The sequence below is a fragment of the Phoca vitulina genome, unplaced genomic scaffold, assembly GCF_004348235.1.
Source record: "Phoca vitulina isolate PV1807 unplaced genomic scaffold, GSC_HSeal_1.0 scaffold28, whole genome shotgun sequence".
In the NCBI taxonomy this organism is placed as follows: domain Eukaryota; kingdom Metazoa; phylum Chordata; class Mammalia; order Carnivora; family Phocidae; genus Phoca; species Phoca vitulina.
In genome coordinates this window covers 26,366,879-26,392,293 of record NW_022589731.1, presented here as the reverse complement: position 1 = coordinate 26,392,293, position 25,415 = coordinate 26,366,879, and the positions used below count along the sequence as shown (strand labels likewise).

At 60.4% G+C, this 25,415-nt stretch overlaps 1 protein-coding gene across 18 annotated transcripts in view; it reads right to left on the bottom strand.

Annotated features, from left to right (window-relative positions):
• Positions 1–301: 301 nt before the first annotated feature.
• JAKMIP3 (Janus kinase and microtubule interacting protein 3) overlaps positions 302–25,415 on the bottom strand; it is a 78,219-nt gene continuing 53,105 nt past the window's right edge. For 10 of the 18 annotated variants that reach the window (XM_032422978.1, XM_032422976.1, XM_032422970.1 and 7 more), the window contains 14 exons: positions 22,272–22,769; positions 16,002–16,217; positions 14,521–14,640; positions 13,813–13,959; positions 12,926–13,057; positions 11,159–11,194; positions 10,324–10,383; positions 8,764–8,895; positions 7,591–7,719; positions 5,772–5,855; positions 4,293–4,355; positions 2,074–2,172; positions 911–1,009; positions 302–825 (listed from right to left, as the gene is read on the bottom strand). In XM_032422978.1, the coding sequence (XP_032278869.1) occupies positions 556–825; positions 911–1,009; positions 2,074–2,172; positions 4,293–4,355; positions 5,772–5,855; positions 7,591–7,719; positions 8,764–8,895; positions 10,324–10,383; positions 11,159–11,194; positions 12,926–13,057; positions 13,813–13,959; positions 14,521–14,640; positions 16,002–16,217; positions 22,272–22,769 (2,085 nt within the window). In that variant the 3' untranslated portion in view covers positions 302–555. The remainder of the gene's footprint in view (positions 826–910; positions 1,010–2,073; positions 2,173–4,292; positions 4,356–5,771; positions 5,856–7,590; positions 7,720–8,763; positions 8,896–10,323; positions 10,384–11,158; positions 11,195–12,925; positions 13,058–13,812; positions 13,960–14,520; positions 14,641–16,001; positions 16,218–22,271; positions 22,770–25,415) is intronic. The other 8 variants (XM_032422979.1, XM_032422980.1, XM_032422981.1 and 5 more) reach the window with 8 other exon arrangements.

The following is a 25,415-nucleotide window of genomic DNA, read 5'->3' as shown; positions in this document are numbered from 1 at the left end:
GGTTGAGGGAGGGATGGATGGATGGAGGATGGGTGGATGGAGGATGGGTGGATGGAGGATGGATGGATGGATAGGTAAATGGAGGATAGAAGATGGATGAATGGATGGGGGATGGAGGGAAGGATGGAGGAAGGATGAATAGATGGAATGGAGAGATGATGGTTGGAGGGTGAAAGGTGAAGGGAGGGATGGATGGATGGAGGATGAAGGAGTACAGTCACTCAGTCACTCAATCAGTATTCTTCAAGGAGGTTGCTGTAGAAATTGGAACTGGGCCCTAAATAAGATTTGCAGATTATTTATGGTCTCTGCCCTTCCCCCAAAACCAAGGAAGTGGGAACCCCTAAGAGTCTGGGATATCTAAGGTACTAGAGGATCTGCAGCCCCCACCTCCATTAAGCTGTGGGAAGGCTTAGCAACTGACTGGGATTCAGAAACTGAGAACATGTGGCCAGAAGCATCATGGCTGGGAGAACTGGGTATGCACAGCAGAGGGTTCCCCATCCTGGCCGAACAGAGGCTCCGAACCCCGTGCTTCTGGGTGCGAGTTGCCACTCAGCCGGGTGCAAGAACATGAGAAAGGAGCAGGATTTCTCCCAAATTCCAGGGGCCGTACCAAGCAGCTGTGGCCTCAGGGAGGGTGCCGGCGGGCAGGGCAGCCATGGCAGACTGGCAGCGGGACTCATGGGGATCCCTGGACCCTGGGGGGCTGATGGGTTGGGGGCTGGCATGAGGAGGCATGCACAAGTCAGGAGAGCGACATACACTTACGGCGTTATCCCCCAGGATGTCCAGCTGCTTCATCAGCTCCGTGACCAGGATGTCCTGGAGGCAAAGACAGGGATACCCGGAGGTGAATGCCAGCCGGGTGAGGTTGTGCAGGGTGCAGGGGTGGGGGGCGGGGGTTTACCGTCACTCCTTCAGCTTCGCAGTAGGCCTGGAGGGGGCTCTTCCCTTCTGCGAAGGGGGTGTGGTGGAAGTTGATGGCCGGAGACTTCCTCTCCCTCTCCTAGGACAGAGAGCGGGAGGCTGGGCATGGGGGCTGTGCTGGGGGCCACCCAGGGACAGGGTGGAGACACGAGGCCAGCGAATGTGGTCTGCATTTGTGAAACAAAGCCCAGGGGCAGCAGCGGGACCTCCCAGCCCGGGCAGGCCCTGGAGCCCCCGGCTCAGCTCCCTCAGCTCCTGCTCCTCTGCCCCCATCCCCTGCCGCTGACTTGCTGGTCTGCCATGATCCCCAGGCTGTCGGGAGCCTCCGCGAGCAGTGTCACCCTCCACAGGCCTACCCGAGCGAGCCCCTGAGCACAGTGGCTGGTGGTGCTGCCCCCCTCATCACCCAGAGCCACATGCAGGAGCCCTGGAGGCCAAGGGGCGGTCATGTGTGCGCACGCGCACACTCCCGGCAACCAGGGTCACCGGGGGTCCTGAAGGTGGCTAGGACTGAGGAGGAGGCCCCGGAGCTGTGTGTGGGCAGCCAGCAGGGCAGACGCTGGCCCAGGGCACGTCCTCCGGCCTCACAAATGCACCACACCCCCCAGCTGCGCTCCCGGCCAAGAGAGAGAGACGGTGGAAGGTGAGGGCAGCCACGTGGCCGTCCGTTTGCGGCTGGACCCTCCCCCGAGGGAGTCTGGCTCCCGCTTCCTCCTCTGCAGGAGGCCAAGGTCACAGGGGAGGACGGGGGCCCAGGACAGCTGTGCACAGACAGGCACCTGGTCACTGCGTGGCCCCCAGCAGCCCGCACTGGGCTGCTTAAACGAGCAGGGAGCAAATGTCCGCTGGTGACCACCGTGGTCAGGCGTGTGGCCCCCGCTCAGGACAGCTGCCGCCATCATGGCCCCTCCGGGCGGAGCCATCACTGCCCAGCCCCGTGAGTCTGGAAGCAGACTCATGTCTTGTTCATTCTGGGCTTTCATCCGTGGCCCTTGGGCAGAGAGGTGCCTCCTTTCCAACCCACCCTCTTGGGGTCATGAGCAAGGGCCCAGGTCAGGAAGGCCAAGCGCCTCCTCCATCGCAGCAGCTCTGCAGGATGGTGGCCTCTCCCCTACGCACCCCGCACCCACGCCCCCGGCACACCTCGAGCTCCAGGATCCGGAACTCCAGCAGCTCGTTTTGGTCCCTTGCATCCTGGACCTCGTGTTTTAACCGACCCTCTTCTATTTCCATTTGTTTAATCTGTCAAATAAAAGGCAGGTGACACACTGAGGTCACATGAGGTCCACTCCCAGCTTTCCCGACAGCTTCTGGCTATCTGTGGGGCTGGCTGACCTGCCCCGGCGCCCAGAGCCCTCACTCCAGCTGGAGTTGGCTCACGGGGGTGGGAAGGGGGCGGATGCAGGGGCAGATGCAAGGGGCGAGGAACCATGGATGCCCCCAGAGTGGCCCTGAGCCCGGCCCAGCCGTCTGAGCAGAGATGGGGAAGAGAAGGGGCCCATCAAGGGAAGAGCCGCTAAGATGTCCCCATGCGGCCCCTGCCGTCGCCAGGACAGTGCTCCTTCAAGCACAGGCTGGCCCAGAACCCGAAGGTGCATTGCTGTCCGATGGAGGGGCCATGGGCCACAGCTGCCGGGCCCCCTCCAGAGCTGATCTTACTAATTATGGGATTGTTCAAGCAGAATCAGAAACAAGTCAACCTGACGTTTGAGGCCCACACCTTCCAAAGGGTGAGAGCAATGCATCCTGGGGCATGCGGCCTTGGGAGGACAGGGAAGGGCGTGCCAGAGGGTGTCCACTGGGCCAGATGGCCTGGCCCATCCCCCCTGAACTGAATGTGGGGAGCTGAATGCACCGCTGGGATGCTCAGGGGTGGGTGGAGATGGATCCAGGGGCTCAACATCCTGCAAGGTGCTGTGGGGGTGGGTTCCTTCCACAGTGCCCGGCGTCAAGCTGAGCAGCCAAGGCCGTGGGCAGCCCCTACCCTGAACGTGACCCCGTGTACATGGCAGCCAGAGGAAAGCAAAGGTTTAAAGTGTGCACCGAGCACTGTAAGTGTACACAGTGTGCAAGTGTACATGAACATCTATGTGTGCACGTGCGTTTAAATGTGTTTAAGAGTGCACAGAGTGCTTAAATGTGCATGCAAGCAGTATGTATGCACACTAATGTGTGTGCATAGAAGCGTGTAAGTGTGCATGCAAGTGTACAAAGAGTATGCGTGCACATAAGCATTTATATGTAGACATATTTTTGTGCACACAGAAGCGTTTATGTGCATGTGTTATATGTACAAGTGAGCATTTAAGTGTGCACGTGAACGTTATGTGTGCACACAAGCATTTCCATGCACACAGGTGTGTACATGTGCATGAGAACACCATAAACACAGCTGCCGTGATTTAAGACACATATATGGACAGTCTACAGGAAATGTGGGCGTCACGCACAATTCAAGACCTAACAGCACCAAAGCAGGGCCCCGTGTGGGACTGGACTGTGGCCCACGGGCTTGGTTTGGAGGCTGCTGGTCTGCGCAGAGCACGGTCACGGTGGCGCCCCTAAGGCTTGTGAGGACGCGCTGGCCTGGCTCTTCTCTAGAAGGGCTGTGGCTGCCCGGGCGAGTGCCTCTGCCCCTGCCCGTCCTCGGCCCAGGACGAGGCCTGCGGCTGGTGGGGAAGGGCCGCACGCAGCACCCTCACCAGGCAAGACGATGGCGCTGGTGGCCTTTCTGCCTCTGAACCGTAGCCCCCGCTCCCGCCCCGGTCTGAGCGCCCTGCTCCAGCGGCTCTGGGGTGCCACCCACTGGGGACCGTCCCAAGCAGCGCAGGTGTCCTCTGACGAGCCCTGCACAGTGCTCGGCCCTCCGTGCTGTGGGCCCCGAGAACAGGCTGACTTAGGGAGCTCGTGTGTAGAATGGGCATCTCACCTGCAGGGAGAAGGGCAAGTGAGGCGGGTCCAGGCAGGAGCTCGGGCCGCTAACAGGAACGGGCCAGCGGGCACCGTGTTTTCTGGCCCATCACATAAAATCTTCCAGCCCACAGAGCCCCAGCCCGGGGGCGGGTTGCAGGGACAACAGTGTTTTGGGGCTTCCTGTTAACCGGAAGCCAGGGGAGCCCATGGATGCATTGCGCTCACCCTTTGGAAGGTGCGGGCCTCACACATCGGGTTGACTTGTTTCTGATTCTGTTTGAACAACCCCGTAACTAGTAAGGTCAGCTCTGGAGGGGGCCCGGCAGCTGTGGCCCACAGCCCGTCCACCGGGCACACTCACAGCTGCTGGGTGGACCCAGCTCCATGGACCCTCCAAGGACCTCTCCCCAGACGACAGTTCCCGGGAGCATGGGGGGTGGGGGCGCTACCTTCTCCACAAGCTCTTGGTTCCTTCGATACAGCGCTTGCTTCTCTTCAATCCACTTCATGTCCTTGAAAACGGAATTAAATTAGAGAAATAAATACACCCCGGGATTAAGGCAAAGCCAGCATTTAAATCACAATTCAGCAGAACGGACTCAACACCCAGCTTCCGCAGCTGCCGCCTGCCCACCGTTCCTGTCCTGCAGTGAATGAAAGCCTACGACCCCCCGTAGTTGCCGGGGGGCCTGGACGGAGAGCAGACACCTCGCGCCACCACGTGGCCAGCACTCCCGGACCACACCAGCCCACGCCAGGCACCAGCGGCACGTGGAGCCATGCGGGTGTCACGGGTCCAGGGACCTTGACACGGAGCCAACAGGAGCCTGGTCACTCGGGGGGTGTCCTGTGCATTCACAGTCAGACATACGGACGGAGGCCAGCTTTTGTGCTCTGGGGAGAGACGTGTGTGGACGCCCGGCCGACCCGGCCCCGTGATCAGGTGTCTCCAAAAGCCCCGACGCTCCCTCCTCCAGCAGCATCCTCAGTAAGGGGTTGGGAGGAACGCCCGCTGCCCCTCACAGTCCACTTGCTTCCAGGTTCTTCCCCGCAAAGTCATCTGTGAAGTGTGAAGGTTCACATCTGCAGATGAGAGGCAGCCGTGTCCTCCTGCCCGTCCTCCTCCGGCTCGCGTCCCAGCTAACCCGCCGCTGCAGTTCTCCAGCACAGATGGCAGGGCGTGGGGCCCAGGCATCCCACTCAAAGGTCCAGGCAGGGTCCGCGAAGGCCGCGCACAGCACAGCTCCTGAGCACCATTCCCGCTGCCTGAGCGCACGGGGCCCCGGGGGAGGGGTGGTGGCCCCGATGGGGTGCAAGCCAGTCCAGCGGGTTTCAGGTAAACGGCTACAGGTGCCCAGCACGGACTCTGGGGCCGCGCACGCTCAGGCAGGGGCGTGGGCAACATGACCCTGTGCCGCTCAGGTCCTCCTCTCTTCCATCCCACCGTCCACCCAGAGGCGAACACGTCGAGGGCCACCGTGAGTCTGCGCTGGCTTGATGGTGAGCCAGGCGCTTTCCCATGCAGCCCGGGGGTGGACCCTCCCAGCCCTACACAGACGTCCTCCTGCCTCATCTTGGGTCCACCTGGAAGTGCGCCGTCCAGCAGGTCAGAGGCTCGTGGCCATGGGCGATGGACGCTTGCCCCCAGGATTTGAAGAGCCCAGAGGTGGCGATGGGCATAGGGGTGAGGGAGTGACCAGCGGTCTCCAGGGGCAGCCCTGGCCCTGAGCTGGGGGGAGAGAGGGTCTGCCCAGGCGCCCCCGTCAAGCTGTGCTGTGCCCTTCCTCTGATACATGCTCCCCTCAGTGTCTGCATTTCTTAGTGGGGCACCAGTCTGCCGAGCGCAGCCCCCACACACCCGTGGACCGTCCGCACCCCTCGGGCACCCTCCGTGTTGGTGGGGCACCCGGCTCCCGCTCGAGCCTCACCTGCCCCTGCTCGGCCAGGGTCTGCTCCAGGTCTTCTATCCGCGTCTGGGCTCTCTGCACCTCTGCTTGCAGCTGCTCGCGGGTCTGTAGGATGGGAGGAGGGATACATCAAACTTTCTCTCGCAGCCGGGACACGCCCGCAGGGATGGAGGCTTTCAGCGGGCCTCAGCCTCCGCTAAGGGAGAGGACGCCATCCTCGAGTTTGCAGGGAGGCTCTGTGAGTCTAAGGCTCACTTAGACTAGGGGGACGCCCTACAGACTCATTCTGAGGGACTGTTAGGGGAAATGTCTGTCGACAGGATGAAACAGCTGGTGAGGGCAGTGGAGTGCTGCGGGGCCCTGGCCACTGGGGGGCTTGTTCCGGGCTCTGGCTGACACGGAGGATGGAGGATGGAGCACGGAGGACGCACGGACCGGTTGCACGCGGGCTCAGCCATCGGCCATCGGCCATCGGCCCTTCCCGTCCTGCACGGCGCCCTCTGCCGGTCCCGGATCACCTTGCTCCACATTCTGCGTGAACTTGACTCCCCCCGGCCCCCCCCCCCGCCAGTCCCTGCAGAAGCCCACCCTCAGTGCCCGGTGCAGGCAAGGCCCCCAGAGGGTCCAGGCCACCCTCCCTGGAGTTAATTTGCTCTCACGGGGTCCCAGCCACAGGGCACTTCATTCCAGTACTCCTGCTCCCTGGGAACAGCTCTGGGCAGATGAGAGCACTTGGGCCAGCTGGGCACAGGGTCCGGTGGCCCTCAAGCTGAGGAGGGCAGGGGATCCACTGGCCTGACCCAGGGTTCCTCTTCAGACATCAGCGGACCCTGGCTCTCCCTCCCCTCCCCTCCCCCGGCCTCTGCCCTCCTAGGGCCCGGGTGATACACGTGAACCTGGAGGGAGATCAATTTGCTGACAGGGAGTAGGCCGAGTGACTCTCCAGGCAGCGAGGATGGATGTGGTAAGGGGACCGCACTGACACTGTGCCCTGCTTCCAAGAGTCCACGCTCAGCCGGCCAGCTGGAGTCCCAGAACCAGCTGACCGGCCCCTTGCCCTGTATGCTAGGGACAGAGTTGGCCCCCAGGCCCCAGGGCAGCTGGGCAGGACAGCCCTTCAGGTGTACAGGATGCAGCCCATCTCCTTGTGCAGGGCATCCCCTCTGAGCCCTGGCAGGGCAGGCCACACGTCAGGGAGCAGGGGAGGGGGCTCAGGGAGGGCAGGGCACAGCCCCCTGCCACAGCCTCCCCTGGTGGCCAGCGAGGGCACCTGTCAGCCCCATGTTCCTGCCTTTGAGGACGGGGCATGAGCGCCTGGGCCAGGGTCCAGGGAGGCAGGGGCAGGAGGGGGACACCTACCTGTTCCCAGCAGGGCCTGCCTGGTGAGGCTCAGGGTCAAGGTGGGCACAGCAGCTGAGCTCAGGTGTATTGGATGAATGAATGATCTTGGCAAATTTCCAGAACTGAGCTGCAACGCTGGCCCTTCCCCATCTCTGAGCCTCAGCTCCAGGAGAGCCCCCCAAGAGCACCACTGGACGGTTTGCGAGGAAGCAAACTTCCCCTTGCCCGCCAGCCACAGTCCCCAGAGGGGACACACGTGGCTCTCCGAGGGACCATCACTCACACCTGTGCCTGGGACCACTCTGGGAGGCCCCACCCACCCCTAGGCCCGATTGGTCCTTAATCGCCTCAGGGAGCCTCAGCAGGCCCGGCAAGAACCGTGGGAGAGAGGGCTTCGCCCGGAAGGTGAAGCAATGCAAGTGTCCCTGCCAAGGCCGGGGGTCAAGTGGGGAGGAGCCCAGCGGGAGCTGGAACGTCGTGGAGTAGAAGTCAGTTAGACCTTAACTTCTCGCTCTGCGTCCAGCGTCCCTCCGACCTGCTCCTGCAGCAAGGCGTAGGCTCGCTGCAGAGCCTGGTACTCCATGGTCAGCTGCCGGAACCTCAGCTCCGTCTCCTCCTTGGCCACGCCCTGGACAGGTGCACGGAGATGCAGGCTTACCTGGGGCCGCGGGGAGGTGAGCCTGGAGCCCCCCCGGGGAAAGGCCCAGCTGGCTGCACTAAGGCCAGGGTGCACCTCAGGGGCCGGCAGCCAGGCCAGGGGCTCGGCGGGGGCCCCATCTGCCCCCCAGATGTGTCAGGTGAGACCTGGACCCGGGGAATGCTTCTCCTCCCCACCCCCACCTTCCTGCAGAGATCCCTAAATGCCTCCTTCTGGCCACAGGGACACCTGCTGCCCCAGACAGAAGGCAGGGGGCTGCTGCGGCCTTCCCAGGGTCCCCCCGGACCCCAAAGCGCTTGCTTCTCCAAGAACAAGGCCTAGGTCTGGTATGGAGGGTGGCTGTGCCCGAGAGTGACCGGGCCCAGGGACCCTAGCCTGGCCCCCGCTCCCCCTGCGCTCCTTACCCCCAAGGCTGTGGCAGCAGCTCTGCTACGATGTCTTAGGTCTCTAAGTGGGTCCCTGGCCATGGGTCACCTGCCCGGATCGGCCAGGGCAGGCCCTACCCATGGCCTTAGTGCCCCTGGGCCTGTCGGGGCCGCGGACAGCCTGCTATTCCTTGTCCTGCAGCCACAGGGGCCAAGCCAGTGAGACCAAACCAAGCCCAGCTTCCTCCCACATGCAGGGCTCAGCCAGCCGCCTGCATCTGAGGATGGTTCCTTCTGCAAGAAGGACTGGTGGGGAGGTCAGGCTGGGTGGGCTTTATCAGAGACAACGCTATTCTGCACTGCCTGTCACCCTGATGAACACCTCGGCGTGGCCCTCGGCGTTGCTGCCAGCCTCCCCACACTGGGTGGTTCAGACCCCCTGGGGCAGCCCTTTGAGAGGCAGGGAGCCCTCTGTCCCACTGTATGGAAGGACACGAGCACAGGCTACTGGGGGGCACAGCCAGTGAGGGCCCCCGAGCCCACCGCTCCAGGGGGCAGGCCGCACAGCAGAGCCCCACGTCCCCGACCCTGATCCTCACTGCCTCCAGGCCCTGCCCCAGCCTGTCCAGAAGCCCCTGTGGGAGGCTACCTCCTCCAGGTCATCGTCGGGGGTACACGGAGTCTGGTCCGTCCTGTCTGTCTGATAAGAGATGGAGGAGCCATCGGATTCCAGGGAAGCCTCTTCGTCATATCCAAAGAAGGTCTCCACCACAACCGGCTTCTGGCCAAAAGGAACTGAGTTAGTCCAGACATGGACCCGTGTCCCCTCCTCACCCCATGTCCACCATCCATTCCACCCAAGTCCCTCCTGCCAGTGTCCCCGACACTCTCCCTAACTCCTGGCCCAGACCGTCACGGGAGCCTCCCGGGTCCTCCCTGTGCTGAAACCCCAACGGGCCCCTTCATGGTCCAGCTCATGAAGGTCACCTGTCACCCAGGCTGGAGGGCACTGTGGCCAATGGTCCACGCCTCTGTCAACCAACATCCTGTCCTTGGCTGCCGAGCCCATCTTGATGGCTCCTGGCCTTTATCCCAATTGCCTGGCTTCTCCCCACTCCTGCCTCATGGAAGCGCCGGGACGGTGGGGGGCCCAGGTAGATAGGGTGGGCCTCCTCCAGCTGGTCCACTCTTAGGACTCTGCACGGCCAGGCTTCCAGGCCTCCAGAAAATCTCTAAATGCTCTGCAATAATCCCGAGGAGAGAGAGCCCCAGCACCCTGTCACTCCTTCCATGGGCCCTTCCAGGGGCCAGATGCACCAGCATTCGTGCCTGAGGAGTATCTCCCAGGCTGCGTGAGGAACACCCCCGAGCATTCGAAAGCCAAACAAGAAAACACACGCATTTTGCATAAAGCAGAGCACTAGTTATTGTTCTCTGGGACTATCTCCTGAATCTCCTCTAATACACACGTTTATGGAAAAGGATCGTGCTTCAGATTCCCTGGGGGCACAGGTCGGCCTGGGCGGAGCCGTGGGGGGCCAGCAGTCACCCCTGCTAAGCCCACAGTGGGGGGTGGGGTGCGAGGCAGGCCTGCAGGCCCCAGGGCAATGCGGGAATTCTAACTCCCAGGCCCGGCAGGGGAAGGCCAGAGTCCCAGGGCTAACCCCTCCTCCTTGCTGTCACGAGGAACGCCCTCGTGTTAAGTGGCTTTTAAAAAACATACATTCTGGGTGGGGTGGGAGGGATGGGGTGACTGGGTGATGGACACTGGGGAGGGTATGTGTTCTGGTAAGCGCTGTGAATTGTGCAGGACTGTTGAATCTCAGATCTGTACTTCTGAAACAAATAATGCAATATATGTTAAGAAAGAAAAAAAGAAGAAGAATGTAGCAGGAGGGGAAGAATGAAGGGGGGGAAATCGGAGGGGGAGAAGAACCATGAGAGACGATGGACTCTGAAAAACAAACTGAGGGTTCTAGAGGGGAGGGGGGTGGGAGGATGGGTTAGCCTGGTGATGGGTATTGAGGAGGGCACGTTCTGCATGGAGCACTGGGTGTTATGCACAAACAATGAATCATGGAACACTATATCTAAAACTAATGATGTAATGTATGGGGATTAACATAACAATAAAAAAAAATTAAAAAAAAAAACAAAAAACAAAAAACATACATTCTGTGTACACATACATCAACACCGTCTCCTTTACCTTGGGGAGTTTGGCCATTTTCTTTCTTTGCTTCCGAAATCTTAAAAGCTTATCTCGCTCCTGCAAAAACCAGTGGAAGAGATTTTCTGAGGGGTGAGCAGCTCTGTTAATGTTCCCGCGCCGTCATCTGCACGGACTTGGAGGGTGGTTTCTAGATGGGCCACCGTCTGCATGGTCACAGACGCGGCCCTGCTCAGGAACACTGGCACTGAAGGGGCAGATGGCGCGTGGTTTCTGCTTGCGCTGAAAGGAGCGACGGCCCACGTGGGGGGCTGGCGCCCCACCATGCTCAGGGTGCTCCAGCCTCCTCACAGTGTGTGGCTGGGGGGCAGGCTCTGAGCAGCCCACACAGAGAAATGGGAATCCGAGAGGGACCAAGGCCAGCCCTGCTCTGTACTCTCTGAGCAGATGTCTGGAGAAGCGGCAACCCCACACAGCCGGAAAGGGACCCTGCAGACACGTAAGGAGACCAAAAACCCGTTTCTCCCCAGGGAGCTCCACTGAGTTTCCATGACCCTGACCACGTACCAGCCACGCTTAGACTGCTGGACCACGCCGGCGGGGCAGAAACCCGTGGTGGGGGTCAGCGCTCCAGGGAGGGCAGCCACCCCTGAAGAATGAGCAAAGCTGGGTGCTGGCTCCTGCAGGTGTCACCAAAGGCCACCTGGGGCATCTATCTGACCCTAACGGATGGGTGTTCTCGGTCCCACGGCAAAACCTTTGGGCAGGTGGCATGTGTTGGCACGGCCGCCTCTGTCCGGACTAGAAGGAGCCAGGGTCCCAGGGACAAGTGCACAGGGCACTGGGTGTGAATGTAGGAGAGAGAATTACTTACTAGCACACTCTTCACGTAGCCGGCCGTTTCCAGGGTCTAGGGAGACAAGAGCTTGTTACAGAGCTGGGAGCACAGACCTGCTCCCCAGGAGACCCAGAGCCTGGCAGCTGCCCCAAACCTCAACTGCCTGGAGAGGGGGCATCTGACCTGGCCCTCATGGTCCCTCCTCCCTCCCTAAGCTGACCTCCCAAGGGCACCGGGAACTGCAGGAGCCCCCGGGGGCCCTCGGCTCAGGGCCAAGGGCCTGTCACCGGCCTTTCAGAAACTGCAGTAACGCACAGTCGCAACTGACCAAGATTTCTTCCTTTCCCTATACTCCCCGACGCCCCATAGGTTCTTATACACGTGGGGATGGACGGTCACTGCGCAGTTGGACGAGACAAGAGGTCAGCTCGCAGGCGCGGTCAGGGAGGCTGTGTTGGGGAGACCCCACCCTGCAGCCCGTGCTGGGCAGTGGGGCCTCCTGTTACTTTGGAGGCAACTTCAGTCATCAAAATGGAGCAGGCCTTGGGGCCCTGGTCGGCTCAGTCAGGGCAGCATGTGACTCTTGATCTCAGGGTCTTGAGTTCAAGCCCCACGTTGGGCATAGAACTTACTAAAAACAACAAGAAGACAGGCCAGGCCCGCACTTCTGGGCCACGAGCCACACCAGCAGGAGAGACACTGCTGTCCCTTCTGCTGCCTCTAGAGGTCACAGAATGACCAAGGCAACTTGCTCCGAAATGACCCGAGGGGACCCCAACAGGGTAACTAGAAGAAGGTTTGGTGCAGGACTATTTTCAACACTGTGCTGGGAGCGTAGTGGCCATAGGGACAGGGCAGTGTTAAGGGACGGGGCCCTGAAGAGCCTGTCCACGGCCTAATGCCCAGCACCTGGGCCTGGACCTTCTCTGGAATAGGGTCTCTGCAGATGTGATTGAGTCGGGGATCTGGAGATGAGACCATCCTGGATTAGGGTGGGCAGGAGAGAAGAGGAGGGACACAGAGAGCTGGCCCGCGGAGACAGGCGGAGACCGGAGTGAGAGGCCCACAGCCACCAGAAGCGTCCCCGCGGCAAAGGACGGACCCTGGCCCCGCGCTTGCGGAGGGGGCGCGGTCCTGCCGCACCTTGACAGGATTCTGGCCTCCAGACTGAGAAGCGGTTGCTGTGTGCTAAGTCCCCAGGTGCGCTGCTCTGCCCCGGGGGTCCCAGGAGCTAACACCGCGGCGCACCGTCGCTGAAACCCCGGGTCCAAAGCGATGAGGAGACGACGCAGTTTTAGGGGCCACTCAGGCATGACCGCGGTGGAGCCCGCAGGGAGGGGCCCGGGCAGGAGGGGGGCCGAGGGAGATGGGAGGGGAGGGTCCAGGGGTGGGAGAGGAGGGGCGGAGAGAGGATGGGCGTGCCGAGAGATGGGAGGAGGGAGTCCGAGGAAGACGGGAGAGGAGGGGCAGAAGCAGGGGAGGGGCGGGGCCGAGGGGAGAGGGGTGGGGCTGACGGTCAGGGGAGGGACCAAGGGAGATGGGAGGGGAGGGGCGGGAGGGGCGGGAGGGGTGAGGCCGAGGGAGGAGAGGGGAAGGGCTGAGAGAGATGGGAGGGGAGGGCCCAGGGGTGGGAGAGGAGGGCGAGAGGGACGGGGGAGGGCCGAGGGGCAGGGCCGAGGGAGACGGGAGAGGAGGGGCTGGAGGGCGTGGCGGAGGGGGGCCGAAGGCGTGGCCGACGGAGATTGAGGGGGCGCGGGGGGGTCGCGGAGGGACGCGGGGGCCCCGCCGAGGGGGCGCGGGCACCTTAGAAAGCTCGTCTATGAGGTTCTGCTGCTCCACAATTTGAAGTTTCAAGAAGTCAACTTCTCTCTCGTCTTGACTCTGATCCAGGTCGTTTAAGGAGCTGGGTCTCCTGATGATCCCGGCCCTTTGTCTCTGCAAAGCCAACCAGACCCGGTCACAGGGGTGGGGTGAGGGGTCGTCGGGCGGCGGGGAGCGGGTCCTCCCTGCCAGCGGGCTCGCGCCGCGCAGCCCCGTCTCCCCGTCGGCTCGGGCCCTGGGGGCGCGCGCGGGGCGAGTCTGCACCCCCAGACCAGGCGGCGTGAGCGGCCCGCCACCGCACACCCCGCCGCCTTCCGAGCTGAGCGTGGGAAGGAGGCATTTCTGCAGCGGGGTGCGGGGAGGGAGGAACAGCCCGCCCTCCTCCCCACTAGCCCCTCACAACCCTCCCCTTCCCCCCGCCGCGTCGTGCCAATGACCCTGGCTAAACTAAGAAGGGACACAGGAGGCTGCACGGTGCTGGTCCGCGGGCGCCTTCCCCTCCACGCAGGTGTGCTGGGGCTCCTCCTACCTGGGCCTGAGATTTTCAGAGTCAGCAGATGCGGGGTGGGGCTCCTTGTGTTCGACCGGGCAGCAGGCCTGGGGCTGACCTGCCCAGTGACCTCCCCGCCCGCGTCTGCCCAGGCAGGTGCCCACGACCTCTTCCCTCCAGTGCTCAGACCCTCACCTGCCGCCTCCTCTCCCAGCCAGCGCCCAGGTGTTTCCAGTCCCCCGAGTGTATGTGAGACGGGGCGGGGGGGGGGGGAATCAAATGATCAAGACTTTCACGTGAGAAGTTCAGGGGGTTGTTGCTCACTGCTGGTGGGGGTGAGCAATCCTCCTGGCCCCATGGACCAGGCAGGGCCCCTTACCATTTCTATGTTCTCCTGCGTGACAAATTTTAACTTGTTTTCCATCCGACGTAAAGTATGGGACAGATCTTCATTTTTCCGAGTGAGGCGTTTGTTTTTATCCAGCAATGGCTTGTACTGACTCTCAGCTTCCCTTAAGCGCTTTAACTGAAAGACAAAATTAATCACACAGCATGATTTCAAGTGTAACGTGGAGCCAACAATCCCTGTACAGATTTGGCAGACCGGCCGGAACACGCTCTGGCTCCAGCAAAGGGAGGTGGTCTGGGGCCAAGGCCCTATTTGGCCAATAAGAGCTGCGTAGACTCGCCTGGCCCGTGGCCCTTCAGGGCCCTTGGAGAAGCTCTCACTCAGACACAGGTCACCTGGAAATTCCAGTGCCTGTGAGGAGTGATCGTGATGGCTTCACCGAGGCGGGAGGGCTTCACTCATCCCAGACAACACGCAGGACGGAGGGTACTTTCGCTCAATAATATGGAGCAGGGATCAACCAACCAGTGCCCGAGGCCCACATCCATCCCCCCACCAGGTTTTGTTCATAAAGCTTTATTGAAACAGCTGAGAGGCCTGTATGCAAACCCTGCCCTTGGCACCATCATTCCTCCTTCCCACAAGGAATTTTGGAGGTGGACGCCTTCTGCACCCTGCCCCAGCAGCCATAGACCCATAGGATCCAGATCTGCGTGCCCCTGCCCCGCTGCCCCTCACCAGCTCGTTCCTTTCTTCCGACAGCAAGGCATTTCGGTCCTCCAGCTTCCGAATGATCGCACTCAGCTCTGCAATTTTAAGTTGGAAGCGCCGAGCATCCTTTTCATCCAACTGCTGTTCCTAAAACAAAAATCAACTGCAAATAACTGTTCGTAGACACAGGCATAAAAAGCTCTGCAAATCCTAGCGCACCACGGAAAACAGAGCAGTTCTGCGGCATGATCGCCCGTGACTGCACATGGCCGGTGGGTGGGGGCAAGCCCTCCCAGGGACAGGTGACCGGTGGCTGAGCACCATGGGCACCGCAGACCGCACAGTGGGGACAGAACGAAGGAGCAGGAATGTCCGGGATGTGCAGAGGTGGAAGGCCAGGGCGGCTGCTGGCTGCCGGGAGGGGTCTGCCCTGAGAAGGAGGTGGGGTCGCGGTTTCCCTAGTATGATCATGTGAGCACAGGAAAAGATGTTCAACTTAAGACTTTCAAAAGATGGTTTCCCAAGAAGTGTGCTCCCTCACATTGAGATTCTATAAGGTCACTTTTGAAACCTCTGGAACCTCATTCAAAAATCAGTGGAAACATTTTGATCCAGTTTCAGAATCTCTCTGGAGTTAACACAATCCATCGAGTGCCAGAGCAAGATTTAATCCATTTAAGCCATTTATAATAAGATTATAAAAAATTATTTTCTATTCTTGAAATGTCGCTGTCCTCGGGCTGGCTCAGCTCAAACATTTTGTCCTCAAAGCAAACAAATGCATGTCCGGGAAGGACACAGGAATGGTTCCTCATTCAGCAGGTGCAGGAGAGGCTAGGGAGCAGGCCCCACAGGACCTGCATTGAGGGTCCATGGAATTTAGACTCCCCCCACCCCGGATTACCCAGAACCACTCCAGAGGGCTCTGAATGAGGAGCAGCAATGAGGAATGAATGATGTCACAGCCCTGCGGCTGCTGGCTGTCCCCACACTGTCACGGCAGCCTGAAGGGGAGCAGAAGGGTGGCACGGTCACACGAAAAGCAGGTGGGGGTGACCGGTGGGGGTGCGGGCGATGGAGAGCCAGGAGCCCGTGCACATGGAGATGGAAGCAGTTCAGCCTCATCCCGGTCGCCCAGGATGGGAACCAGGACCAGCAAGCAAGGACCCTTGGCCGCCTGGGGGCCTGGCAGCTGCAAGTCGGCTCTAGCCGGAAGCCTTGGGGGGCCATGGGGGGGTGATCAAGTGAAGGCCAGTGCTGTGCCATGCTAGCCAGAAAGGAAGGAGACGGAAGTCTGTTTGTCCTCCGGCCAAGCCGGAGAAGCCGAAGGGTCCGGGGTCCGGCTGGCGGGCTGCAGACACGGTCAGCGTCCCCGGGGCAGGAGGTTCTGGTTCTGGCCTCTGGCCCTAGGCTCTCAGCCCCCTGGGGAGCTGCCTGAGCAGGGCCACGGAGCCGCGTGCAGCGCGGTCTGTGACTGGGTCACCGGCAAAGCGTGGGGCGGTGCTTACAGGGCTTCCCGGGTGGTCTGAGGCGTCTCCTGCACTCCCTGCATGGGGAAGCTCCCGTCTGGGGCTGCCCGGGTGCCGATCAGCCTCTTTGGCCTGGGACAGCTGCTCATCTAGAGCCTCTTTTTGGAGCTGCAGTCTCTGAGCATGCCCGGCTTGAACCCCTAACTCTCTCTCCAGCACGAAGACTGCTCTGTCTTTAAATTTTATCTCCTCCATCTACAAGGAGAACAGAACACAATCACACAGGCAGGCAGAGTACAGATCTGCAGTTACCATAGAAACAGGGGGAGGAACCCTTGGAACCAGCATAGGGAGGGTCCCCGAGGCAGCGGCCCTGCCAGTGCGTCTCCGGGCTCAGAGACCGGATGCAAAGCAGGTCGCCCTGGACCAAGAGCCCCACTGCTCAGGCCGCAGTATGATCCCCCCCCGGTCCCCCCCATCCAGGCTGACCTCTGCTCTGCTGGTTCAGTTCAAGCTGGTGCGACTGAGACTCCTTCCTGGACTCTGTGCATCCCTCCCAGCGTCCCTGTGCACCTGGCAGGACCACCCTCTTTAGTGCTGGACTGCAGGGGCTCCCGGGGGCGGCCACTGGGGGCTGGCATTGGCTGGCGGGTCCACAGAGCCCATCTCTAGCTCCTGCCTTCTGCTGTGTGTTGGGCAGGGCAGGGGATTCCCCGAGTTCCTTGAACCCCATCCATAGGAGAGTGTGAGGAGCAAGGTCCGTCCTCCAGCAGGGGGGCTATGGGTATGAGAGGCAGAAGCTTCTCGGTGCCTCTTCCCTCTCCTCTCTGAGGGGCACCCAGCCCAGAAAGAGCCGGAGCCACTGTCCTCGTCCTTCCGCACCCTGCCTCTCCTCGCGCCGAGGCGTGGACAGACAGCAGAGGCGCTGCCCGACTGTTTGCTGGCAAAGCTGCATTTTTAGTTACTCTTGCTTTGAGCTAAGGCTTGGAGGAGGGGGGTCTCCGGACAAGTCAACTCCAGACTAGAGGGCAGGAGCATCCGGCCCACCCAGGCCTCTGCATGCCCCCAGGCTAGTGGCTGTGAGGGGCCCACGGCTCTCCCCACTCTCCCTAAAGTGCTCGGCCTCCTGACAGCTGCAAGACGGCCCTCTGCGCGCGGCTGCCGCTTGCCTCCGAGCCCCCCGTCCAGGCTGCAGAAGGGTGGGCCGCTCCCAGTGGGAGGCAAACACCCCCTCCACCCATCCTTCAGGTGGACGGACTCGGGGGCTGCAAGGGGTCATTACAAACGGTGCTTGATTTATAAGATGACTCAGTTTAAAACGTATTTTCAAACAACGGAACAGGATGGGATACTTGGTGCTTCCCTTGCTGTTTAAGGCTAAATAATCTAATAAATCAGCCATCTGCTGAAGTCAGCTTGGAAACAAAGAGATGAGATGTCTCATTAACCCAGATCACAGAATTCACAGGCAAGCGATGAACTGAAGAGAAGAAAAGAAATCCTTAATTGCTAAATTCCCATTTACTGGAGCACATAGAAACACACTGAATTAGTGAAAGCAAAGGGGCCAGTAAAATATAATTGTATTGCTAAGCAGCTATGTTCTGGGGTCTAATGACACTCACACTCAGACACTTTAAAAACATCACTCTTCTTTCATCAGGAAACCAGAAAATAAGATCCCACTGAAATGAGCTCTTTAAGCAGATGGTTTGGACCAAAAAGCAGACCTCCCTGAGACGTCACCCGTCCATGTCATGTGCTGCAGCCAAGTGGGGTGACCGGCTCACAAAGGAAATTCAAGGAAAGGTGCTTTCACGCAGGGGCGGGATTTGATTTTGCCAAGGTGGAAAGTCACTTTAAGATCAGTGACAGTGAAATAAGTCAAACAGAGAAAGTCAATTATCATATGGTTTCACTTATTTGTGGAACATAAGGAATAGCATGGAGGACGTTAGGAGAAGGAAGGGAAAAATGACGGGGGGGAATTGGAGGGGGAGATGAACCATGAGAGACTATGGACCTGAGAAACAAACAGGGTTTTAGAGGGGAGGGGGCTGGGAGGATGGGTTAGCCCGGTGATGGGCATTAAGGAGGGCACGTACTGCATGGAGCACTGGGTGTTATACGAAAACAATGGATCGTGGATCACTACATCAAAAACCAATGATGTATTGTATGGTGACTAACATAACATAATAAAATTTTAAAAAAAAAAGGTAATTTCTAACCACACATTTTTTGAACAGTACAAAATAAAATAAAATTAAAAAAAAAAAACGATCAGCGACAGTGTCCCCAGGGGGTCCTCCGAATGCCGTGGGGCTCTGATGCAGCAGGCAGCAGATGCCCAGGGCGGGGTCCTACAACTCCCACCTGGAACGCCCATTTGTGTAGGGGGCATGCAGGCGCATGACGCAGACGCCCCGCTGAGGTGGAGAAAAAGCTTTGTCCGGTCCTGGGGGGCCCCCACCTCTACAGGGAGCTCCCCCAGCCCTCAGCCTCTCCCCCAGAGCTCCCCCACCGCTCACCCCCACCCCCTATAGCACCCACACACCCCATACACCCCCTCACCCCCATGAACTCCCCCACACCCACCCCCTCCACACCCCTCTCTCCCAGTTACAGAAGGTGTATGGAAACCGAGGCAGCCCTTGGGGTGGTGTATGCCCAGGGGAGGATGCTGAGGCAGAAGAATGGCCCTTGTGGAGAGGAGAGGATGCCTCGCACACCCTGACCCGCCCCCTGCAGTCCAGAGCAGGCTCCGCACTGATGCTCAGAATGAGAACCGCTATGCGGAGCCTGGGAACCTGCATTTAAAGTACCCTAGTGGGCGCCTGGCTGGCTCAGTTGGTTGAGCATCTGACTCTTGGTTGAGGCTCAGGTCATGATCTCCAGGTCCTGGGATCGAGCCCCTCGTCCTCGGGCGCCAGCCTCAGCGGGGAGTCTGCTTCTCCCTTTCCTTCTGCCCCTCTCTCTCCTCATGCTCTCTCTCTCTCTTTCTCAAATAAAGTCTTAAAAAAAAATCTCATTCTGGACTGTTTGTCACTCGTGCATGAAAATACAACTGATCTTTTGCATATTGATCCTCATCCTGAAAACCTGCTGAGCTCTTTTAATGGTTCTGGGGGTTTTGTGGCAAATTGCTCAGGGTTTTCTACAAACTCATGCCACCTGCAAGAAAGACAGTTTTAAATCCTCCTTTCCAACCTGATGTGTTTGGTTCCATTGTTCTGCCTTCTTGCCCTGACTCGAATTCCTCGGTGGGAGGAGAACAGAGAGAGGCCCCAACACGACGCAGAATCTCTTGCAGCCCGGCTGTCCACGAGCCCCATGAGGGGTCCGGGGTAACGGGAGCGCAGTGGCTGCAAGGAGCAAAGGAGCAGAGCCCTTGGAGGGAACCGAAGAAAACTCTTTCAAGGCCAGTTTTCGTGGCCACCCTCCGGGAAATGAGCTGCTGTTATGTGTCTGAGCGCGAGGGGGGCAGAGACATGTTCGCTCCGGGAAGGAGCGCACTGGGGCATTCGGTGTATGACGGCGGAGAGGAAACGCTGCACGAGGAGTTAGGAGGCAGAGTGGGGGGCATCTCCGAGAAGCCAGGCTGGAGAGCAAAACTCAGAGGCCCAGCGCCTCACCGCCAGGCCGTCTGGGAGCAAGACGAGGAGGCAACAGCATCTCCTGAGCTGGAGACTGTGCTTCCAGTTAGAAAAGGCTCCCGACCACCTGGCGTGTGGTGTGAACAAATGTTCCAGGGGACGCTCTGGGCACAGGGGAGACCCCGCAGCTTCGGGGTGGGGGTGGGAGGGACCCAGGGAACAGGGAAGGTCAGGAATCACATGGTCTCCACGTACTCACAGCTACGCAGAAGTTAAAATACAAGCAGAGATGGCTTCAAGTTCCTGATGGAAAGTGTCTGCGACTTATGATTCCCACCCCGGTTGAAGCATTGAGCGTGGAATAAAAATGTCATACACACAAAGTCTCACAAGATTTATCTCCCACACTCTCTGTTTCCAGGACGTCATTCAAGCACTTGTTCCACCAGGAGAAGAAATCATGTATCAGAAAGAGGAAGACGCAGGAGGATGCAGCCCAGGAGAGGGCGGGGGCCCCCAGGGTGGCGGGAGGTCAGGCTTGCAGCGGGTTCAGGGGGAAGCAGCCCCGCGGGCGGACGGAGGGCTCCGGGAGGGGCGTCCCAGGAACAAGGGAAATGCGTGACTGAACGTGTAGACTGCTCACAAGGGAAATGGGCGATTGAACGTGTAGACTGCTGCATCCCATTCGGGGATCCCAGGGGTCCTGAGTGGGACCAGCAGCAAAGCCAGCTAGGTCCAGATCTGCTGCACAGATGCCCCTCCTGGAAATTCAGGGCTGAATTAGGAATAGGCACGTAGAAAATTAAGCAAATGAAAAAATGAATTCCTGGGGAAACAGAAGTACGTACAACAAAGGTAATATAACTGTGGGTCTTTTGTGAGTAACACTAACGCAGCGACAGTCGTGCAGATAGTGAATACGCACTTAAGGCGAGACAAAGTTCCCAGCATCCTTGGGACCCTCTCTTGCCCCCAAATACCCTCGGCTCTGGGCCCAGGATGCTGGCTCTGTGCTCTCAGCTCCCCGGCTGGGCTGAGTTGGCCGTGGCTGGACCCTGCCCCCCCCCGGGGGCCACCCTGCTGTCCCGTGCCGTCACCCGCCCCTCCCCCAGGGCCCCAGCGAGCACCTGCCATCATCGCCACCCCGCAGGTCTCCCCTGACACAGCCCACACCTCCCCGAATCGGCCCCTCACTAACAGGAGCTGAGTTCTCCCGTGAAGACCCGGCTGGGACAACTTAGGGGTAAGCGGGAGCGGAGAGGTAGAGGGCCAGGGATCCGGGGGAGGCAAAGGAGGATCAAAAATGGAGGTACCAAGAAGTAGAAATTTGGGGGCGCCTGGGTGGGTTAAGCATCTGCCTTCGGCTCAGGTCATGATCCCGGGGTCCTGGGATCGAGCCCCGCATCGGGCTCCTGCTCAGCCGGGAAGCTTGCTTCTCCCTCTCCCACTCCCCCTGCTTCTCCCTCTCCCACTCCCCCTGCTTGTGTTCCCTCTCTCGCTGTGTCTCTCTGTCAAATAAATAAATAAAATCTTTAAAAAAAAGTAGAAACGTAAGCATGTTTTTGAGAATGTGGCACAAAATCCAGAAGAACCAGCCAGAAGAGCTGCCAGGACCTGCCCCTGGGGTGTCCACTGCAGGGCTGGGGGCAGCACAGGGACCTGCTGGTTTTGTTGCAGGTGCTCAGCTGGGCAGACGGGGCCACAGGCCTGCAGACGGTGAATCCAATCGAGACGAACAAAGGGGCCACGTGGAGCTGGGCAGTGAGCACTGACCGTCCTGTCCCACCGTCCTCCAGCTGGCCACACTGGCTTCCCTCCCTTTCCCAGGCAGAAGAGGAGGGGAGGGGCCATCCTGTCGTGGAAGGAACCCCTCGCTTCTCACAAGTGCGCCTTGGTGGCTCAGGGCGGCCTCAACACATGGCTTAGGGTTGAGGGGGCACGGAATGGGGGATAGTCCGGGAAAGGAGGGGGGCCGTCCGGGTTGGGAGTGTTTGGCCCCGTGTGCACATCGCGGCAGAGTTGTGTTGGGCTCCCAAGTCTTGCACTCACCCCTGGGGCTCGGGTCCGGAGAATGGCCGCACCCCTTGTGGGAAGTACAACATGGCGGCACGACCCGGGGCAGTCTTTGGAAACCAGAGCCCAGAGAAGGAGGGAGAGGCGCCCCGGGTGCACGGCTGAGCTGGTTGGAAAGCTTGCTGCATCCCATTCGGGGATCCCAGGGGTCCTGAGTGGGACCAGCAGCAAAGCCAGTTAGGTCCTGACACAGCCCATGACAGGGGACACAGGGCTCCAAAGTAGAGCACCATTTCCCCCAAATTACTGAGGAGGTCCAGGCTCCAAGGGATGAGGAGAATCAGGCACAGTCCCTCACAAACCCTGAATATCTCTTCAGCTCCTTCGCTCTGGGTCTCTGAGGACGTCGACTCCATGGATGCCAGCCACGGACAGCGGGTGTCCGGAGCCATCCCGAAGCCCCAGATGAGGCTGCCGGCGTTTAGCCCTTCCTGACCGGATGGTGGCAACTCCCTATGGTCCAGACGGAGAGGATGCCTTCCCTTGTGGCACCGACATCAGGACGTCCTTGGCGGCCCATGACCTTCACCCGTGGGCCTTCTGGTCTCACCTCCTGGACCCAGTGAGCCCCCACGCCCCGCGTCCCCCCGCCCCCAGCGACCCCGCCAGCACCCCTCCCCCACGCCCCGCGAGCACATACCAGCCTGCGGATCTCCCGCTCGCACTCCTTCTTGATGCGGGAGATCTCCTCCTGGTGGAGGTGATACACACTCCTGATTTCCGCGGCCTTGATTTTGTCGGCCTGGACGGCGATGGTCAGCGCCTCCTCCACCTGCCTCTTGGCCCCCTTGAGCTCCGAGATCTCCTGCTGCATTTTTATCTTCTCCGCCTCGAAGCCCTTCTTGGCCTCCTCCTTCGCCTCGGACAGCAGCACGATCTTGGCCTTGTCGGGGGCGCCGTCCCGGAGGGTGTGCAGCAGGGCCTGCAGCCGCTGGTTCTCGTTGTCCTTGATCTTGATGACCCTCAGCAGCTCGGCCTCGTGCTGCCGCAGCAGGGCCTCACGCACGGCCTGCAGTTCCTTCAGCTTCTCCTCGTGCAGCTTCGTCTTGAGCTCGGTGAGCAGCACGGCGTTCTTGTGCTGCTCGTGCTCCCGCACCTGCCTCAGCTCCTGGTTCTTCTCCCTCTCCACCCGGCTGACCTGGAAGACAAGAGCACGCCAGCCCGTTGGTCCTGAACCCGCCTCTGCGCGCGCCTAGGGACCCACGGGGGCAGCTTTGCGATCCTTCCTGCAAAGCTGGGAGCTATCTGCCCTTCAAGAATGTCTCCTTGTGGAAATCGAATCAAGCCTTGCGGGTGGAGAGCGTGAACACACACGCCTGGGCATCCGCGGGGCACTGGAACCTGGAAGGGAAGGTCACAGACACGCGGGTCCACGGAAATCTGCTCTGCCGCCTCACCCCTGGCCAGGCCCAACCGTGCCGCGAACACCCGATGGCTGCCTCGCCAACGAACCACCGGGAAGAAGGTGCGGGGTGCCCTTGGGCACGGGCCTCCAGCCCAGATGACGGGGTGTCCCACTCACCTTCTCTGACATTCTTGGCCAATGGGGAGACCACTCTAGGCCACAGCACTCTCTGTCTACATGACGTGTAATGTCTAGATTTGGGGAAACACTCAGATTTTTGACTGAATCTCATTTTCATCTCGAACATAACCTTGGCTCAATGACCACACCACCCGCACGTGGCAGGAAGTGGTGCTCAGAACCTAACGTCGGGGGGAGGAGTGGCTGACCCGTCCAGGGTCCAGGGCTGCAGGTGGCCCTTCGCCTCCCTCCCCACCTCTGGGCTCCACGGCACCTCGTGTGGGGCCGGCATCCTCGATCCCCTCCTTCTCTCATGCACCCCGCAAACCGAGCTCCAGAGCCGGCTGCCCCCTGCTGCCCACTCTGGGCAGCGTCCAACTCACCTCCCACCACCCACTCTCCACAGGAGGAAGAGCTGCAGGGGTGAAGCCCCAGCCCAGCCTTCTCCTCTGCTTCCAGCGCATTCAGAGAAAGGGCAGAGCCGGGGAGCCCTGGCAGGTGGACAACCCCCGCTATGCCCTCCCTGCCAGGGCCCCTGGCACCCCAGCTAGCCACTTTGGGTTCTATTCCCCAGGGTGATAAGCTCTGACCCTCGACCCAGGGCAGGCCCACCGCCCACCCTCCAGACCGTGGCCGGCAGCCCCCAGACGCCCAGCCCTGCCTCCACACACTGACCCCGCCACTTGGTGTCCCTTTCTCAGAACAACCCACCCACCCCCCAAGATGGATGGATGCCTTATTCATCCCTCTCTCCGGGGCTGTGGTGTCCCTCCCCCGTCAGAGCAAGTATCCTGGGACACACAGAGAGAAGAAGGCCACGTCTGCCGCATCCACAGTTACTTCCCCATCAGGATGTGCATGTGACCTGACTCACTCAGCTGGTGCTCCCAGCTGGTGGTCCGGTGTCCAGTGGGTCCACCCCAAGCTGCCCTCGGGACAGCTTGGATCCCACAGTGCTGGCACAAATTCTAGTCGCCGAGCTCTGTCTTTGGGCCTTCCAGGCCCCTGATGACCGCCCAGGCATCTGCCCGGCAGTCGGGGTTCCCGCCAAAGAAGGGGGCTGTTGCTGAAGCCTAGCGCACAGGCATTTAGTTCTTCCCCATCGAAGATGAGCTGCCCTTTCTCCAGTTCAAGCTGAAGACGTGGGAAAGCAAGATGTCGATGGTGGTTCTCAGTCGTGTGGGGGGCGATCTGTGCTCTCGGGGGGCCACTGCTGAGCCATTGCAGCCCCCACTGTGGGGTCGGGGGTCCCGCAGCTGGACGCAGGGGAGCCAGACGGCCTCTTGCATGGGAATCAGCGGAGGGAAGAGCCACGTTGCCGCAGGTGGTCATAGAGCAGGTGTTTGTCGGAGCAGGAGGCCGGCAGGGACTCTCAGACCCGGGCAGGGTTTGGTTCTGATGGTGGTCCAAGCCGCTCAGAGGCAGCAGTGCCCACACCCGCCACAGCCCTGCCCTTCTGTCCAGTGCCCGTAACTGTCCCTGCCACACACGGGAAGGGCTGGTGAAAACTCAGACCCGCACCAAGCGCCCTGCCCTGCACGGTCCAGTATGCCGCGGGCAGGTAGGAGCAATGGGCTCAGACGGAGCAAACGGTGGCCGGTGGCCCCTTCAGAGCCTGGGTCCTCCGCCACGGCCCCCGCAGTTACTGAAGAAAGATGCACAAAGCACACGGTGCTCCCAGGAGACGCTCACTCACCGCAGTTCTGAGCAAGATGCACTGAACGGGAAGACCAGCCTCGCTGCTTCCTTGGGCTCCGAGGTGCCCCATAAATGCACTGTGCTCCCACCTCTGCGGTCCGCCCCCCTGTGTCTCCTGCAGTGGGCTTCCCTTTCCCCTGAAGCTCTGCCCACACAGGCCCGTGAATTCCTCCCATCTGGTGTGGGCTGAACGGCCAGGCTCCAGGCTTCTGATCAACTTCCCCTGTGTAGCTTCCGTGCCTCTGTCCCCTCACATGGAGACTCTGGTTCTCGAGGAAACCGGGGGTGACGGGGGAGCACATCCCATAATTACTCCCTTATCCACGCGAGACTCACAATTGCTCAGAACGCGACGAGGCTGACCAGGCCACGGAGCACAGGTGGTGGGGGCTCCCGCGGCCTCGCCATCCTCAGGTTTTGTTCAGAAAGAAGCTATGTTCAGTGCTGCCCACAGTCCTTGCAAAAACCGTGGAGCTGGTGACAGGAGTGGACCCTGGCACGACCCCCAAGTCCCACACCAGAGGAGGGGGCGCCGGCACATAAGGACCCCCCCACCCAGCC